The sequence below is a fragment of the Oncorhynchus clarkii genome, chromosome 1, assembly GCF_045791955.1.
Source record: "Oncorhynchus clarkii lewisi isolate Uvic-CL-2024 chromosome 1, UVic_Ocla_1.0, whole genome shotgun sequence".
Lineage (NCBI taxonomy): Eukaryota > Metazoa > Chordata > Actinopteri > Salmoniformes > Salmonidae > Oncorhynchus > Oncorhynchus clarkii.
The window spans coordinates 74,897,079-74,912,836 of record NC_092147.1 but is presented as its reverse complement, the minus strand read 5'-3'; the positions used below and the strand labels follow the sequence as shown (position 1 = coordinate 74,912,836).

Genomic DNA, 15,758 nt, shown 5'->3' with positions numbered 1-15,758 from the left:
CTACCTTCCTTTTCACAAATTTATCCCAGTAATTACTGGGAAATGATCTGAAACAAAAAACATAATCGAGAATCATAAAACACAACTTATTGTTTTGTAGAATAAATCAAAGAGTTCTACAGTAAAAGTTGTAATGGTCTATGAGTGTCTATGAGAGAGATCTGCGCATGCACAGTGATGCACTGACAAACTGGTTCTGTATGTCATTCCAGAATTCAGCCTGCCCCTCACTGAACTACACGGAACTGTAGATCAGATGAATGTAGGACTTTAGAGTGTTGTAGTTAAACCATGTCTTGTTAGCCGATAGACAGGGTTTATTAAGCAGCTATAAAGGCCCTATGAGAGGACTGACTGTGTGGTGATGACAAGCCTGTCCCATTGGCCTTTGATGTCCTCATCAGGTGGCTGCTCAGTGACATAGAGGCCGTCAAACTCCATCTTCCTCGACACGTCTTTCTCCCGCTTAAAAATAACCAGCGGGACCTACAGTAGCAGCCAATCACAAACAACAAAGTGATACAGTAAGTAGAAAAAACACTATTACTTTAAAGCTCACATTTAAAATGCACTACATTTTCTCCTTACACTCTTAGAAAATATATGCTATCTAGAACCTTAAAGGGTACCTCGGCTGACCCCACAGGAGAACCCTTTTTTTCTACCTGGAACCAAAACGTTCCCCATAGGAAAACCCTTTTGGATTCCAGGTCGAATCCTCTGTAGAAAAGGTTCTACACGGAACCCAAAAGGGGTCTACCTGCAACCAAAAAGTGTTCTCTTATGGGGACAGCCAAAAAAAACCTTTGGAAAACTTTTTTTCTAAGAGTGTAGTTGGTGCTGGAAAACCAAAGATGTGTAGTCCTCATCTAATTACTAGCTACTATAAACTAAAGACAGAATATGATGTAATGTAGATTGACGCAACACTCATTGGTGTGCACTGTCACAGAGGACTGATTGGCTGTCTGTTCCCTGTGAGCTGTTGTACCTTCAAGCAGTAGTAGCCAATGATACAGCAGAAAGAGATGAGGGTGTGAGCGATGGACAGGAAGCGGAGAGAGGGCTCCATGTAACCAGTGCTCTCCTCCAGGACAAACTGCATACTGCCTGAGGTGTTGTCATTGACCAAGGGGCCTTCTTCATCCAGGTCCCCTGAGCTGTCGTATAGCACTGCCACCTTCTCCTCTTCCTCACTTACAGAAGATGATGACACCTGGGACACAGTAGCAATGAGAAAGTTAAGGACAGTGAGACTGTCATTCAATTTCACAGACCAGCCCGAAAATGTCAATTTAAATATTTACACTGGCAGTCACACAGTAACTCACCTTGTAGAAAAGGAGAATGAAGTTGATAGAGAAAGCAACAAACAAAGCCAGCATCCGCATGTTGTAGAAATTCCTCGCAAAGTAATTCTGAGAAATGAGATATGGTCAAATTCAGAGGAGGGAGAAAATACTTGTGTGTGTCTGTTTGTGTGTGTATCTGTGTCTGTGTATGTGTGTGTGTGTATATATGTGTGATAGAGAGTTTCTAACCAACAGTCTCTTCTGGTGAGTGGTTATCATTTCCCAGAAGGCTGATTCCTTAGGCTCTGTCTCCTCAGGTTTGCTGGAGCATATCCTAACTCTCCGTTTAGCCTTCGCCTCCTTCTTCTCAGAATCTTCCCTTCTGCAAAGTCAGTTTTAAACTTCAGCTCAAACCTAAACTGTTTTATATTTATTTGTTTCCATCCTGTGATGGAAACAAATGATGCTAACACAACAAAATATTCAATCATTTTCTTAGTTTTAATTTGCCTGAAGTTATTCTGAGGCTGGATTACAGTCAGAATGTAATCCGGTCTTTAAAGGTGAATTTGAAAAATACTCACTCTGCTTTCTCCAACTCAGACTCTTTGTCTTCTCCTTCTTTACTATCTCCTTCTCTGCCACCTTCAACCTGAAGCCATTAATAGGATATGCATTAAACATGACCCAAGAGTACATTACTAACCTCGATCACACAATAGTGTTTGGACAAACTGTCAACAGGTTTCGACCTAAACTGAGCAAAATGTTGAAGGGAAAGATTTTATGGAATAAATACAGCATGGTTCTCCGGCACCAACAAACCAAGCATGCCATATCTAGCTCACGAAGGACAAGTCACAAAAATCTGCAATAATACCTGTTGTTTCCCATTGGGCTCAGCAGGGGATTGTTGGCCAGTGGCTGTGTTGAACAGGTCAGTCAGACTGGCTGTTAAGTCATGAGTCATTAGTCTGTATTGACCTCCTTCTCTCCTCACTCGCAGACCGAAAATGTCTGACAGGACATTGGTGTCACTGGAGGAAACTGTTGACTGGCCTATCCCCCTCAGCTCGTCCCGGGAGGACCTTGTGCTGTATCTCCTCTCCCTGTAACCCCCTGACCCCCCTGTAACCTCATCGAGTGTGGGGTCAAGGATGCCTCCAAAAAGGTCGAACACCCTTATCTTCTTGGCCCCCTCTATGAGTCCTCCACTTACAAAAACAATATACAGTACATATAAGAAGAAGCGAACCACAGAACAGACAAAGTGGACCAGACCCATGATCATGGCCTGGAAGAAAGAAGCAAATACCATGACTAAATCTCTCAGAGTTGTCTTCTTAATATGCTTCTTCAGGTCTTTCACAGAGAGCATAGACATCAGCATCATCAAGCCATAGGGTAGAGCGAAGACGATGAGCCAAATTGTAGACATGGAGAAAAATCCCATTTTGGATCTTTCCAACTCCTCCTCGTCATTCTTCCCCCTGTCTTTTTCTTCCTCTTCTTCAGCCTCTTTGCCTGCGGCCCTCTCCCCAGTGTCTGTCCCTGATATCTGGGCAGCCAGCTGCATCTCAAAGATGGTGTCTTCGCAGAAGTTGACAAACATCTCCATCTTCTCTTTCCCGTCGCCCTGATTGACCACGTCAAATATGAATTGTCTCTTGGACTCTTTGACCTGAGGCTTCTCCCACTGCGTGCGGCTGGACTCGCTGATCTCAAAGTAGACCCTCTCGATGCGCTTGCCACTGCCAAGGATCTCAATACGGCCCAGGTAGGGCTGGAAGTAGCTCAGAACACACTCTGCAAGCTGCAGAAAGGTACCAAGACGTGAATCGTGAGGCATGTGCTCAGACAGGTTGGTTAGGAGAACAGCAATGTTGAAGCCAATGTCTTTGGCTGGCTCGTGGAAGCGATCCACGAAGGCCTCATAATCCAGGAGCTCGTTTTCATCCGTCTCCGTGCAGGAGAGGAGGAACTGGGTCTCGGATTGAGAGTAGCGCTTGTAGGCCTCCATGGCCTTCTGGAAGTCCTTTTTGGAGATGCGACCTTCGCCGTCGTGATCATACTCTTTGAATGCGTCAGAGGATGTCAGGTCTTTGAGTTTGAGGAACATGTCGAAAAACTTTAGGATCATCTCAACATTGCTAGATGATTCCACCAACATGTCCACCATCTGCTTGCCAATTGTTCCATTTACCACATTACCTAGAGAAGAAAGTGAGATGAGTTCACAAGTTTAGCTTTGTCTATTGCAATTCACAAATATATTCACCATGTAAACAACTCAACTAGTTTGAATCTTACCTTCTAACATGGACAACAACATAACAACCATGTCCTTTTGCAAATCCATCAATTCTTTCAGAAGTTCAATTTGGCTGGAATCCTATAAATGACAAAACAACAAAACAAACCATGTAACAACTAGTTTGATTAAGTGTAAAACCTAAACAAAGAAACGGCCCATTGGGAAAAAGGGAAAGCTTGTTAAGCTCTACACGCATTCTTTACTTGACCCTGGTCCTCCACCTCTTGAGTTCTACACTACACTGACCTGAGACAGCTTCATCTGCATGTGAGCAAAGACATGGAGAAAGCCCACCACTGCATCCCATAGGCGACTGTGGGCCAGACTCTGCTGGTTACCAGTACACGGCCCCTGGAGAGGATAGTAATACAATGAGCCAGTTAGCTTCCCAGCTGGGTAAACTGTCAATAGCCAGAACTGAGACAAACACACATACTGTAAGAACACAAATAACAACATTCACAACCTTTAAATACATGAAATACCATTTGAAATGGGTCACCCTCTCAGTGGAGAAAATTACACCCATCCCACTGGGCAGAGATGTCAATTCAACGTCTATTCCACATTGGTTCAACGTAATTTCCTTGAAATGACGTTGAAAACAATGTTGATTCAACAGTGTGTGCCCAGTGGGATGAATCAGCACCTTGGGCTCAACCAACCTGGATGTACTCTGTGAGAGAGTTGAAGACCTGTTTGGCCACATTGATGGCCTTGGAGAAGTTACGTTGGCCATGTTCGTCAATCACATCCTTCCCAGAGTAATACCAGTAGAAATCACTTATCGACTCCTGGAGACATATTAGTAGGAAGGAGATTCAAATCATGATAGTACCAAAATATTTAAAAGGCTTGTAAATTATATTGAATCAGGTTACAGGCCAAATCAATCAAAATGTATCATACAGATAATGTCTCGTAGATCAAATTGTTAACCTGCAATCTGAGAAGGTAGTCCACAGTGGATATAATGATGTTCACAGTCGTGTTGTTTCCTGTTTGTGTTCTCAAATAATTCTGAAAATCTATGGGACAATTTGCAATCGTAATCAGTTTTTAACAGCCCAATAACACAACTCTGCCATAACACACAGAGAGAAGTGCACTGTGGTTAAAACGGTTAAGGGTGAGGACCTGAGTTGTGTCCTTCACAGAGGAGCTGTAGGAAGCGAAAAAGATCACAGGTCAACTTCTCGTCAGGCATAACCTTCTCCCCTGAGAGAGAGAGAGCGAGAGAGCGAGGGAGCGAGAGAGAGAGAAAGAAAATAGATATGTACAGAATGACAGGTCATGAGTACGTATCAGAGCCAAGGTTCTTTACATTCAATCTTAACTCACTTCAGCAGTCAGATCTTAGCGGTCAGTGGATTTTTCATTTCCATAATGTACCTGAGCTCTCCTCGATGACCATCCCTAATCCTTCGGCTTTGTTCTGCCTCTCAAACGCATTCAAATCCAGCACACTGAGTCAGAAAAGACAACAAAAGACGTAAAGAGGATGAGAGCAGTCCCTGCATGTGAGTCCTGTCATGTTCACCAAGTATAGCCTCTGTGACAGATGATATTGAGGATTATGTTACCATGTACACAGGGCCAGCCCTAGCCTTTTGTGGGTCCCACACCTTGCGGCAAAACATTTTAGTGGCCAACCAACATTTTATGCTCATTTGCTTCAGTTCTACACATTTTGCCATGGGGCGGAGAGAACATTTTGCAATTTTACAACACATTTCATGCAATTTTAAAAAAACAATCCACAGGGGAAGAGGATTTTTTGTTGCAATTCTACACATTTCGCTATGACTTATGCCATGTTAATATGATATCTCAATGAGAATGACTAACCAAATCAATGGGGGCCACCTGGAGGTCAGGGCCCCTGGGCATGTGCACTGTGTGCCCGGTCAGTTTTCGTCCTTGATTACTACAAATTTAGATAACTGACAAGACTAACAACCAATCAAACAAAAGAATTGTTAGCTGACATGGCTAATTGAGTGACTGTCATTGGCTGACATAAGAGAAAAACGTACGATATTTATACAGTATCAGTCAAATGTTTGGACACACCTACTCATTCAAGGGTTAATCTTTATTTTTACTATTTTCTATATTGTAGAATAATAGTGAAGACATCAAAACTATGAAATAACACATGGAATAATGTAGTAACCAAAAAAAGTGTTAAACGAATCTAAATATATTTTATGTTTGAGGTTCTTCAAAGTAGCCACCCTTTGCCTTGATGACAGCTTTGCACACTCTTGGCATTCTCTCAACCAGCTTCATGAGGTAGTCACCTGGAATGCATTTCAAGTAACAAGTGTGGCTTCTTAAAAGCTAATTTGTGGAATTTCTTTCCTTAATGCGTTTGAGCAAATCAGTTGTTTGAGCCAATCAGCAGAGGATAAGTTCATTAGAGTTACCAGCCTTGGAAATTTCAGCCCAAATAAATGCTTTAGAGTTCAAGTAACAGACCCATCTCAACATTAACTGTTCAGAGGAGACTGCGTGAAATCAGAACTTCATGGTCGAATACCTGCAAAGAAACTACTACTAAAGGACACCAATAATAAGAAGAGACTTGCTTGGGCCAAGAAACACGAGCAATGGACATTGGACCAGTGGAAATCTTTCATTTGGTCTGGAGTCCAAATGTTTGATTTTTGGTTTAAACCTCTGTGTGGTTCCCACCGTGAAGCATGGTGTAGGAGATGTGATGGCGTAGGGATGCTTTGCTGGTGACACTGTCAGCGATTTATTCAGAATTCAAGGCATACTCAACCATCATGGCAACCACAGCATTCTGCAGCGATACACCATCCCATCTGGTTTGCGCTTAGTGGGACTATCAATTGTATTTCAACAGGACAATGACCCAACTCACCTCCAGGCTGTGTAAGGGCTATTTGACCAAGAAGGAGAGTGATGGAGAGCTGAATCAGATGACCTGGCCTCCACAATCACCCAACCTCAATCCAATTGAGATGGTTTGGGATGAGTTGGACAGCAGAGTGAAGGAAAAGCATCCAACAAATGCTCAACATATGTGGGAACTCCTTCAAGACTGTTGGAAATGCATTCCAGGTAAAGCTGGATGAGAGAATACCAAGAGTGTGCAAAGCTGTCATCAAGGCAGAGGGTGGCTATTTGAAGACTCAATTATAAAATATATGTTGATGTGTTTAACACATTTTATGGTTACTACATGATTCCATATGTGTTATTTCATAGTTTTGATATCTTCACTATTATTCTACAATGTAGAACACTTGACTGGTACTGTATATTTCCAGTGGCTTGCGAAAGTATTCACCCACCTTGGAATACTTCCTATTTTGTTGCCTTACAACCTGGAATTAAAATGGATTTTTGTATCATTTGATTTACACAACATGCCTGCCTACCACTTTGAAGATGCAAAATATTTTTTATTGTGAAACAAATAAGAAATAAGACAAAAAAACAGAAGACTTGAGCGTGCATAACTATTCACCCCCAAAGTCAAATACTTTGTAGAGCCACCTTTTGCAGCAATTACAGCTGAAAGTCTCATGGGGTATGTCTCTATAAACTTGGCACATCTAGCCACTGGGACGTTTGCCCATTCCTCATGGCAAAACTGCTCCAGCTCCTTCAAGATGGATGGGTTCTGCTGGTGTACAGCAATCTAAAAGTCATACCACAGATTCTCAATTGGATTGAGGTCTGGGCATTGACTAGGCCATTCCAAGACATTTAAATGTTTCCCCTTAAACCACTTGAGTGTTGCATTAGCAGTATACTTATGGTCATTGTCCTGCTGGAAGGTGAACCTCCGTCCCAGTCTCAAATCTCTGGAAGACAAACAGGTTTCCCTCAAGATTTTCCATGTATTTAGCGACATCCATCATTCCTTCAATTCTGACCAGTTTCCCAGTCCCTGCCGATGAAAAACATCCCCACAGCAAGATGCTGCCACCACCCTGCTTCACTGTGGGGATGGTATTCTCGGTGTGATGAGAGGTGTTGGGTTTGAACCAGACAGCGCTTTCCTTGATGGCCAAAAAGCTCAATTTTAGTCTCATCTGACCAGAGTACCTTCTTCTATATGTTTGGGGAGTCTCCCATATGCCTTTTGGTGAACACCAAACGTGCTTGCTTATTTTTTTCTTTAAGCAATGGCTTTTTTCTGGCCACTCTTCCGTAAAGCCCAGCTCTGTGGAGTATATGGCTAAAAGTGGTCCTATGGGCAGACACTCCAATCTCCGCTGTGGAGCATTGCAACTCCTTCAGGGTTATCTTTGGTCTCTTTGTTGCCCCTCTGATTAATGCCCTCCTTGCCTAGTCTGTGAGTTTTGGTGGGCGGCCCTCTCTTGGCAGGTTTGTTGTGGTGCCATATTCTTCCCATGTTTTAATAGTGGATTTAATGGTGCCTGTGGGATGTTCAAAGTTTCAGATATTTTTTATAACCCAACCATGATCTGTACTTCTCCACAACTTTATCCCTGAACTGTTTGAAGAGCTCCTTGGTCTTCATAGTGCCCCTTGCTTGGTGGTGTTGCAGACTCTGGGGCCTTTCAGAACAGGTGTACATATACTGAGATCATGTGACACTTAAATAAAGTTCACCTGTGTGCAATCTAACTAATTATGTGACTTCCGAAGGTAATTGGTTGCACCAGATCTTATTTAGGGGCTTCATAGCAAAGGGGGTGAATAGATATGCAAGCATCACTTTTCCGTTTTTTTATTTGTTTTTGAATTTTTTGAAACAAGATGTTGTTTTTTTACTTCACTTCACCAATTTGGACTATTTTGTGTATGTACATTACATGAAATCCAAATAAAAATAAATTTAAATTACACGTTGTAATGCAACAAAATAAAGAAAAAACTTTGAATGTTCTAAAACTTTTGACTGGTAGTATATATATAGTATATATATACCGGTTAAAAATTTTAGAACATTTAAGGATTTGTCTTTATTTATTTTTTTACATCCATTCACCCACACCGCGTCTCACAAAGACACGGCGGTTGGAACCAAAAATCTCCAATTTGGACGACAGACCACAGGACAAATTTCCACCGGATCCTGGACTTCCTGACGGGCCACCCCCAGGTGGTAAGGGTAGGTGACAACACATCCTCCACGCTGATCCTCAACACGGGAGCCCCTCAGGGGTGCGTGCTCAGTCCCCTCCTGTACTCCCTGTTCACTCATGACTGCATGTCCAGGCACGACTCCAACACCAACATTAAGTTTGCCGATGACAGCGGTAGGCCTGATCACCGACAACATTCTCAACGATGGGGCTGTAGTGGAGCAGGTTGAGAGCTTCAAGTTCCTTGGCGTCCACATCACCAACAAACTAACATGGTCCAAGCGCACCATGACAGTAATGAAGAGGGCACGACAAAACCTATTCCCCCTCAGGAGACTGAAAACTGGTATGGCAAATGTCAGCCTCCGACCGCAAGGCACTACAGAGGGTAGTGCGTACCGCCCACTACATCACCTGGGCCAAGCTTCCTGCCATCCAGGACCTCTATACCAGGCTGTGTCAGAGGAAGGCCCTAAAAATTGTATAAGACTCCAGCCACCCTAGTCATAGACTGTTCTCTCTGCTATCGCACGGCAAGCGGTACCGGCGTGCCAAGTCTAGGTCCAAAAAGCTTCTAAACAACTTCTACCCTCAAGCCATAAGACTCCTGAACATCTAATCAAATGGCTACCCAGACTTTTTGCATTGCCTGCCCCCCCCCCCCCCCCCCCTCCGTGCACAGTCACTTTAATAACTCTACCTACATGTACATATTACCTCAATTACCTCGACACCAGTGCCAGCGCACATTGACATTGACTCTGTACCGGTACCCCCTGTACATAGCCCCGCTATTGTTATTTACTGCTGCTCTTTAATTATTTGTTATTCTTATCTCACAATTTGTTTTGTATTTTCTTAAAACTGCATTGTTGGTTAAGGGCTTGTAAGTAAGAATTTCACTGCACATTAATCAAATCAATGTGACAAATTAAATTTAATTTGATTAATGTGCATTGCTCGTGTTTCTTGGCCCAAGCAAGTCTCTTCCTCTTATTGGTGTCCTTTAGTAGTGGTTTCTTTGCAGCAATTCCGTCATGAAGGCTCTCCTCTCAACAGAGGATGTTGAGATGTGTCTGTTACTTGAACTCTGTGAAGCATTTCTTTGGGCTGCAATTTCTGAGGCTGGTAACTCTAATGAACTTATACTCTGCAGCAGAGGTAACTCTGGGTCTTCCATTCCTGTGGCGGTCCTCATGAGAGCCAAAATCATTATAGTGCTTGATGGTTTTTGTGACTGAACTTGAAGAAACGTTCAAAGTTCTTGAAATGTTCCGTATTGACTGACCTTCATGTCTTAAAGTAATGATGGACTGTCGTTTCTCTTTGCATATTTGAGCTGTTCTTGCCATAATATAGACTTGTCACAATACAACTGATTGGCTCAAACGCATCAAGAAGTAAAGAAATTCCACAAGTGAACTTTTAAGAAAGCAAGCCTGTTAATTGAAATGCATTCCAGGTGCCTACCTCATGAAGCTGGATGAGAGAATGCCAAGAGTGTGCAAAGCTTTCATCAAGGCAAAGGGTGGCTATTTGAAAAATATCCAATATATTTTTTATTTGTTAAACACTTTTTTGGTTACTACATGATTCCATATGTGTTATTTCATAGTTTTGATGTCTTCACTATTATTCTACAATATAGAAAATAGTAAAAACAACAAAAACTCTTGAATGAGTAGGCGTTCTAAAACTTTTGACCAGTAGTTTAATATACAGTTGAAGTCGGAAGTTTACATACACCTTAGCCAAATACATTTAAACTCAGGTTTTCACAATTCCTGACATTTAATCCTAGTAAAAAGTCCTTGTCTTAGGTCAGTTAGGATCACCACTTGATTTTAAGAACGTGAAATGTCAGAATAATAGTAGAGAGAATAATTTATTTCAGCTTTTATGTCATTCACCACATTCCCAGTTGGTCAGAAGTTTACATACACTCAATTAGTATTTGGTAGCATTGCATTTAAATTGTTTAACTTGGGTCAAATGTTTCAGGTAGCCTTCCACAAGCTTCCCACAATAAGTTGGGTGAATTCTGACTCATTCCTCCTGACAGAGCTGGTGTAACTGAGTCAGGTTTATAGGCCTCCTTGCTCGCACACACTTTTTCAGTTCTGCACACAAATTTTCTATAGGATTGAGGTCAGGGCTTTGTGATGGCCACTCCAATACCTTGACTTTGTTGTCCTTAAGCCATTTTGCCACAACTTTGGAAGTATGCTTGGGGTCATTGTCCATTTGGAAGACCCATTTGCGATCAAGCTTCCTGACTGATGTCTTGAGATGTTGCTTCAATATATCCACATCCTTTTCCAATCATGATGCCATCTGTATTGTGAAGTGCACCAGTCCCTCCTGCAGCAAAGCACCCCCACAACATGATGCTGCCACCCCCGTGCTTCCCGGTTGGAATGGTGTTCTTTGGCTTTCAATCCTCCCCCTTTTTCCTTCTAACATAACAATGGTCATTATGGCCAAACAGTTCTATTTTTGTTTCATCAGACCAGGGGAAATTTCTCCAAAAAGTACGATCTTTGTCCCCATGTGCAGTTGCAAACCGTAGCGTGGCTTTTTTATGGTCGTTTTGGAGCAGTGGCTTCTTCCTTGCTGAGCGGCCTTTCAGGTTATGTCGATATAGGACTCATTTTACTGTGGATACAGATACTTTTGTACCCGTTTCCTCCAGCATCTTACAAGGTCCTTTGCTGTTGTTCTGGGAGTGATTTGTACTTTTCGCACCAAAGTACGTTCATCTCTAGGAGACAGAACACGTTTCCTTCCTGAACAGTATGACGGCTTTGTGGTCCCATGGTGTTTATACTTGCGTACTCTTGTTTGTACAGATGAACGTGGTACCTTCAGGAGTTTGGAAATTGCTCCCAAGGATGAACCATGAACCATTTTTTTCTGAGGTCTTGGCTGATTTCTTTTGATTTTCCCATTATGTCAAGCAAAGAGGCACTGAGTTTGAAGGTAGGCCTTGAAATACATCCACAGGTACACCTCAAATGATGTCAATTAGCCTATCAGAAGCTTCTAAAGCCATGACATCATTTTCTGGAATTTTCCAAGCTGTTTAAAGGCACAGTCAACTTAGTGCATGTAAACTTCTGACCCACTGGAACTGTGATACAGTGAATTATAAGTGAAATAATCTGTCTGTAAACAATTGTTGGAAAAATGATTTGTGTCATGCACAAAGTAGATGTCCTAACCGACTTGCCAAAACTATAGTTTGTTGACAAGAAATTTGTGGAGTGGTTGAAAAACTAGTTTTAATGACTCCAACCTAAGTGTGTGTAAACTTACGACTTCAACAGTTTAGGTCACTTATGCCTGGAGCCGGCCCCATATGTACCCACCTACAAGACTGCATGAGTCCTGCCACACTCTGGAAGAAACCCACATCCCTCTTCTCTTTCAGGTAATCCAACATTTTCTGTGAAACAAAACATCAAACAATTAGCTGAATATAGAATGAGACAATATTGCATGACAAAGAGAAAAGGATATTCCTCTTGTTGAGAATATCATCATGATGTTGTATGTAACAGCCATGTAACTTGCGGTACAGATGCAGGATCTTAATTTGATCACCCTGTTGCAGGATAACTGTCCTGCAATGGTGGAAATGTAAAATTTGTAGTGTATTTGGGTTTCTGAAGTTTGTAATTTCCATTTAGAAATTTCAGACTAGATTTTCCCTTACGAAAAATGTATCAACCCCTACAAAAATGGCCATTAATTATAATCCACATAATAATTCACATTTCTTATTGCTGCAGGATTATTTTCCTGCTGTTGCAAACTGGCTCAAATTAAGATCCTACATTTATATAGAGTGAAAAAAATGCTTGGAGAAAGTGTGGAAAAGTAACAAATATAGTTCATTCTTAGCCTGAACGGTGTTTACCTGAACCAGCATTCAGAACAAAGTGTCCTCACCTGTAGCTAAAATTGGTATCAAAGACTAACCGTACCTGCTGAACAGTGGTATTTCCTCCATTCAAAATAGAAATACCAAGCTTCAGAGTGGAGGCCACCATGGACCCCATGTCACCTTTGTGAAATAAATAATTACATCAACTCAATGCCACAAATTGCAACAATCACAAGCCATTTTTCAATTGACTTTCAATCTTTAAACATTACTGTATTTTGGATTGTAGGTAACTTTGAATACTTTAGTGATATCTAAAATGCCACATTCAAAAACAGTTGGTACTCTGGTTACCTTTACTAGCACTGATAGTCTGGAGGACCATCTGAGCAGCTCCACGGTCATGCAGCCTGGCCTGCTGATACAACAGCTTCTGTTTCTCTATCTCCTTCTCCTGATAATCCATAGATCCATCCAACAAAATAATCAAATCAATCTGATGTCAGTCAGTCAATCAATATTGGACTGAATAATCCATTTGCAAACAAAGCAACAGACCACTCAATTAACTAATTATCAACTCATTAATAAACCAATACAATCTCATGATTAAAATGATAAAAATTAATGAAATATAGAAAAACATACTACATAGGAGAGAAATGAGTCACTTACTTCAAAGCTTTTCACCTTCTCTTCCTCTGTAGTGTTTTTTTTAAAAGTGTCTATCTTTCCATAATGAGATTGTATTTCCATCATGAGATTGTATTGAAAGGCGGAATTGAGTCACTTACTTCAAAGCTTTTCACCTCCTCATCCTCTTCACCACAGCAACTCTGGAGAGATTTGATTGGCCAGAAAGATGGATTGAGCAGAAGTTGAGAATCTCAGATGAACAGTGATGAATAAGAACATTCCCAAGTATAGAAATACACACTGCTACTGTATCCTCTGTCTTACCTTTGCCATTATGGCAGCATAGGACATGTAAAGACTGTCATCGCCAAGCTTACTGTGGACATGGGAAGTGGCAGAGAAATGTCAGCGCAGGCAAGGCTAATTGCTTTAGAATTTGAATAAACATTTCAATTAACTTTCCTTTGCAACTGCGGATAGGAAAAGATAATGACTCATTGCACAGCCGATAAAACTAAACTATAGTGCTCCGAATAAAAAAATGGATAAGGCAAATGTTTCTAATTCAATAAAACTAGGAAGTTTAATAATCTGATGTTTATTTTTTATTTTCTCCCCTTTTCTCCCCAATTTTGTGATATCCAATTGCGATCCAATTAAGATCTTTCATCATCGCTGCAACACCCCAACGGGCTCAGGGGAGGCGAAGGTCAAGTCATGCGTCCTCCGAAACATGACACGCAAAACCGCGCTTCTTAACACCCGCTCGCTTAACCCAGAAGCCAGCCGCACCAATGTGTCGGAGGAAACACACCCTCAGGTGCCTGGCCCGCAACAAGGAGTCGCTAGAGCTTGATGAGCCAAGTAAAGCCCCCCCCAGCAAAAACCTCCCCTAACACGGACGACACTGGGCCAATTGTGCGCCGCCCTATGGGACTCCCAGTCACGGCCAGTTGTGACACAGCCTGGGATTGAACCTGTGTCTGTAGTGATGTTTCATTCACTGCGATGCAGTGTCTTAGACTGCTGCCCCACTTGGGAGGCCCAATATTCTGATGTTTTACCTCTGATTGTCCTTAATACAGGAATAACACTGGAGTGCACACACACACACACACACACACCTCCTCTCGGTAAGAGCACTCCGACTGAACAGTGTGATGAGCTGCAGGAGCGGATCAATCTGTTTGTCATCGTCCTCTCCATCCCCTTCCTCCTCTCTCTCAGAACGCTCCTGCTTTCCAGCTCTCTGCAACGTAAACACACCACTAATCAAATAAAATGTTATTTGTCACATGCGCCGAATCACCTTACTGTGAAATGCTTACTTACAAGCCCTTAACCAACAATGCATTTTTAAGAAAATAGAGTTAAGAAAATATTGACTAAATAAACTAAAGTAAAAAATAATAAAATAAAAAAGTAACACTAAAATATCAATAATGAGGCTATATTCAGGGGGTACCGAGTCAATGTGCGGGGGTACAGGTTTGTCGAGGTAATTTGTACATGTAGGTAGCAGTAAAGTGGCTATGCGTAGATAATAAACAGCAGTGTAAAAACAAAGGGGAGGGTGTCAATGCAAATAGTCCGGGTGGCCATTTGATTAATTGTTCAGCAGTCTCATGGCTTTGAGGTAGAAGCTGTTAAGGAGCCTTTTGGCTCAACACCCACTCTGTACATGTGCGTCACACTGACCGTCTATCTACAGCCCATGCCTGACCCCCCCTCAGACCCAATGTCATATACATCAATTCAGTCACCCATCCCTTAAGCCAATGAGTTCCACCGTAACGCTGGCTTGATTTAGGACTTCTATCCTCTTTTGTACACAGTGTGCTTGAGATACAGACTTCTTGGTTGTACCATATTCTGTATACAATGGTAACAATCATTAGTGTGTGTGATTGACGGGAACCTAGAGCGGTGTTCGTGAGACAAGGGATGATCCCTTGACAAAAACGTCTGTAGAGTCCAAATGGTTTGAGCTACAAACTATTAAAATCTACTTTTCCTATGAAAAGCTGAGACTCTCAAAAAAATGCACATGTTTTGCTCTATGACACAAGCTACACAAGAGTTAGAAGGTAAGGGGTTCCTCTGCATAGAAGATAAAAGGAAATCCCAGGACATTGTGTCTATAATAAGCTCACATACAGTGCCTTCAGAAACTATTCAGACCACTTGACTAATTGCACATTTTATTGTATTACAGCCTGAATTTAAAATGAATTAAATTGTGATTTTGGACGACTACACACAATACCCCATAATGTCAAAGTGAAATTATGTTTTTAGAAATGTTTATAAATTAATAAAAGAATGAATAGCTGAAATGTCTTGAGTCAATAAGTATTCATCCCCTTTGTTATGGCAAGCCTAAATAAGTGAAGGAGTAAAATGAGCTTAACAAGTCATATAATAAGTTGCATGGACTCACTCTGAGCAATAGTGTATAACATGATTTTTGAATGACTACCTCATTTCTGTACGGCACACATACAATTATCTGTAAGGCCCCTCAGTTGAGCAGTGAATTT

General features: G+C 41.7%; 1 protein-coding gene across 1 annotated transcript in view; it reads right to left on the bottom strand.

Moving 5' to 3' along the window:
* The window catches only part of LOC139412191 (ryanodine receptor 2-like), a 98,107-nt gene that overhangs the window by 20,132 nt on the left and 62,217 nt on the right, over positions 1–15,758 (bottom strand). The window contains 19 exon segments of the mRNA XM_071159010.1: positions 5–47; positions 356–486; positions 992–1,216; positions 1,320–1,418; positions 1,542–1,674; positions 1,877–1,944; positions 2,173–3,503; positions 3,603–3,684; positions 3,853–3,957; positions 4,272–4,400; positions 4,546–4,634; positions 4,744–4,824; positions 4,999–5,072; positions 12,065–12,141; positions 12,683–12,762; positions 12,937–13,036; positions 13,377–13,418; positions 13,543–13,594; positions 14,343–14,467. Coding sequence (XP_071015111.1) covers positions 5–47; positions 356–486; positions 992–1,216; positions 1,320–1,418; positions 1,542–1,674; positions 1,877–1,944; positions 2,173–3,503; positions 3,603–3,684; positions 3,853–3,957; positions 4,272–4,400; positions 4,546–4,634; positions 4,744–4,824; positions 4,999–5,072; positions 12,065–12,141; positions 12,683–12,762; positions 12,937–13,036; positions 13,377–13,418; positions 13,543–13,594; positions 14,343–14,467 — 3,066 coding nt within the window.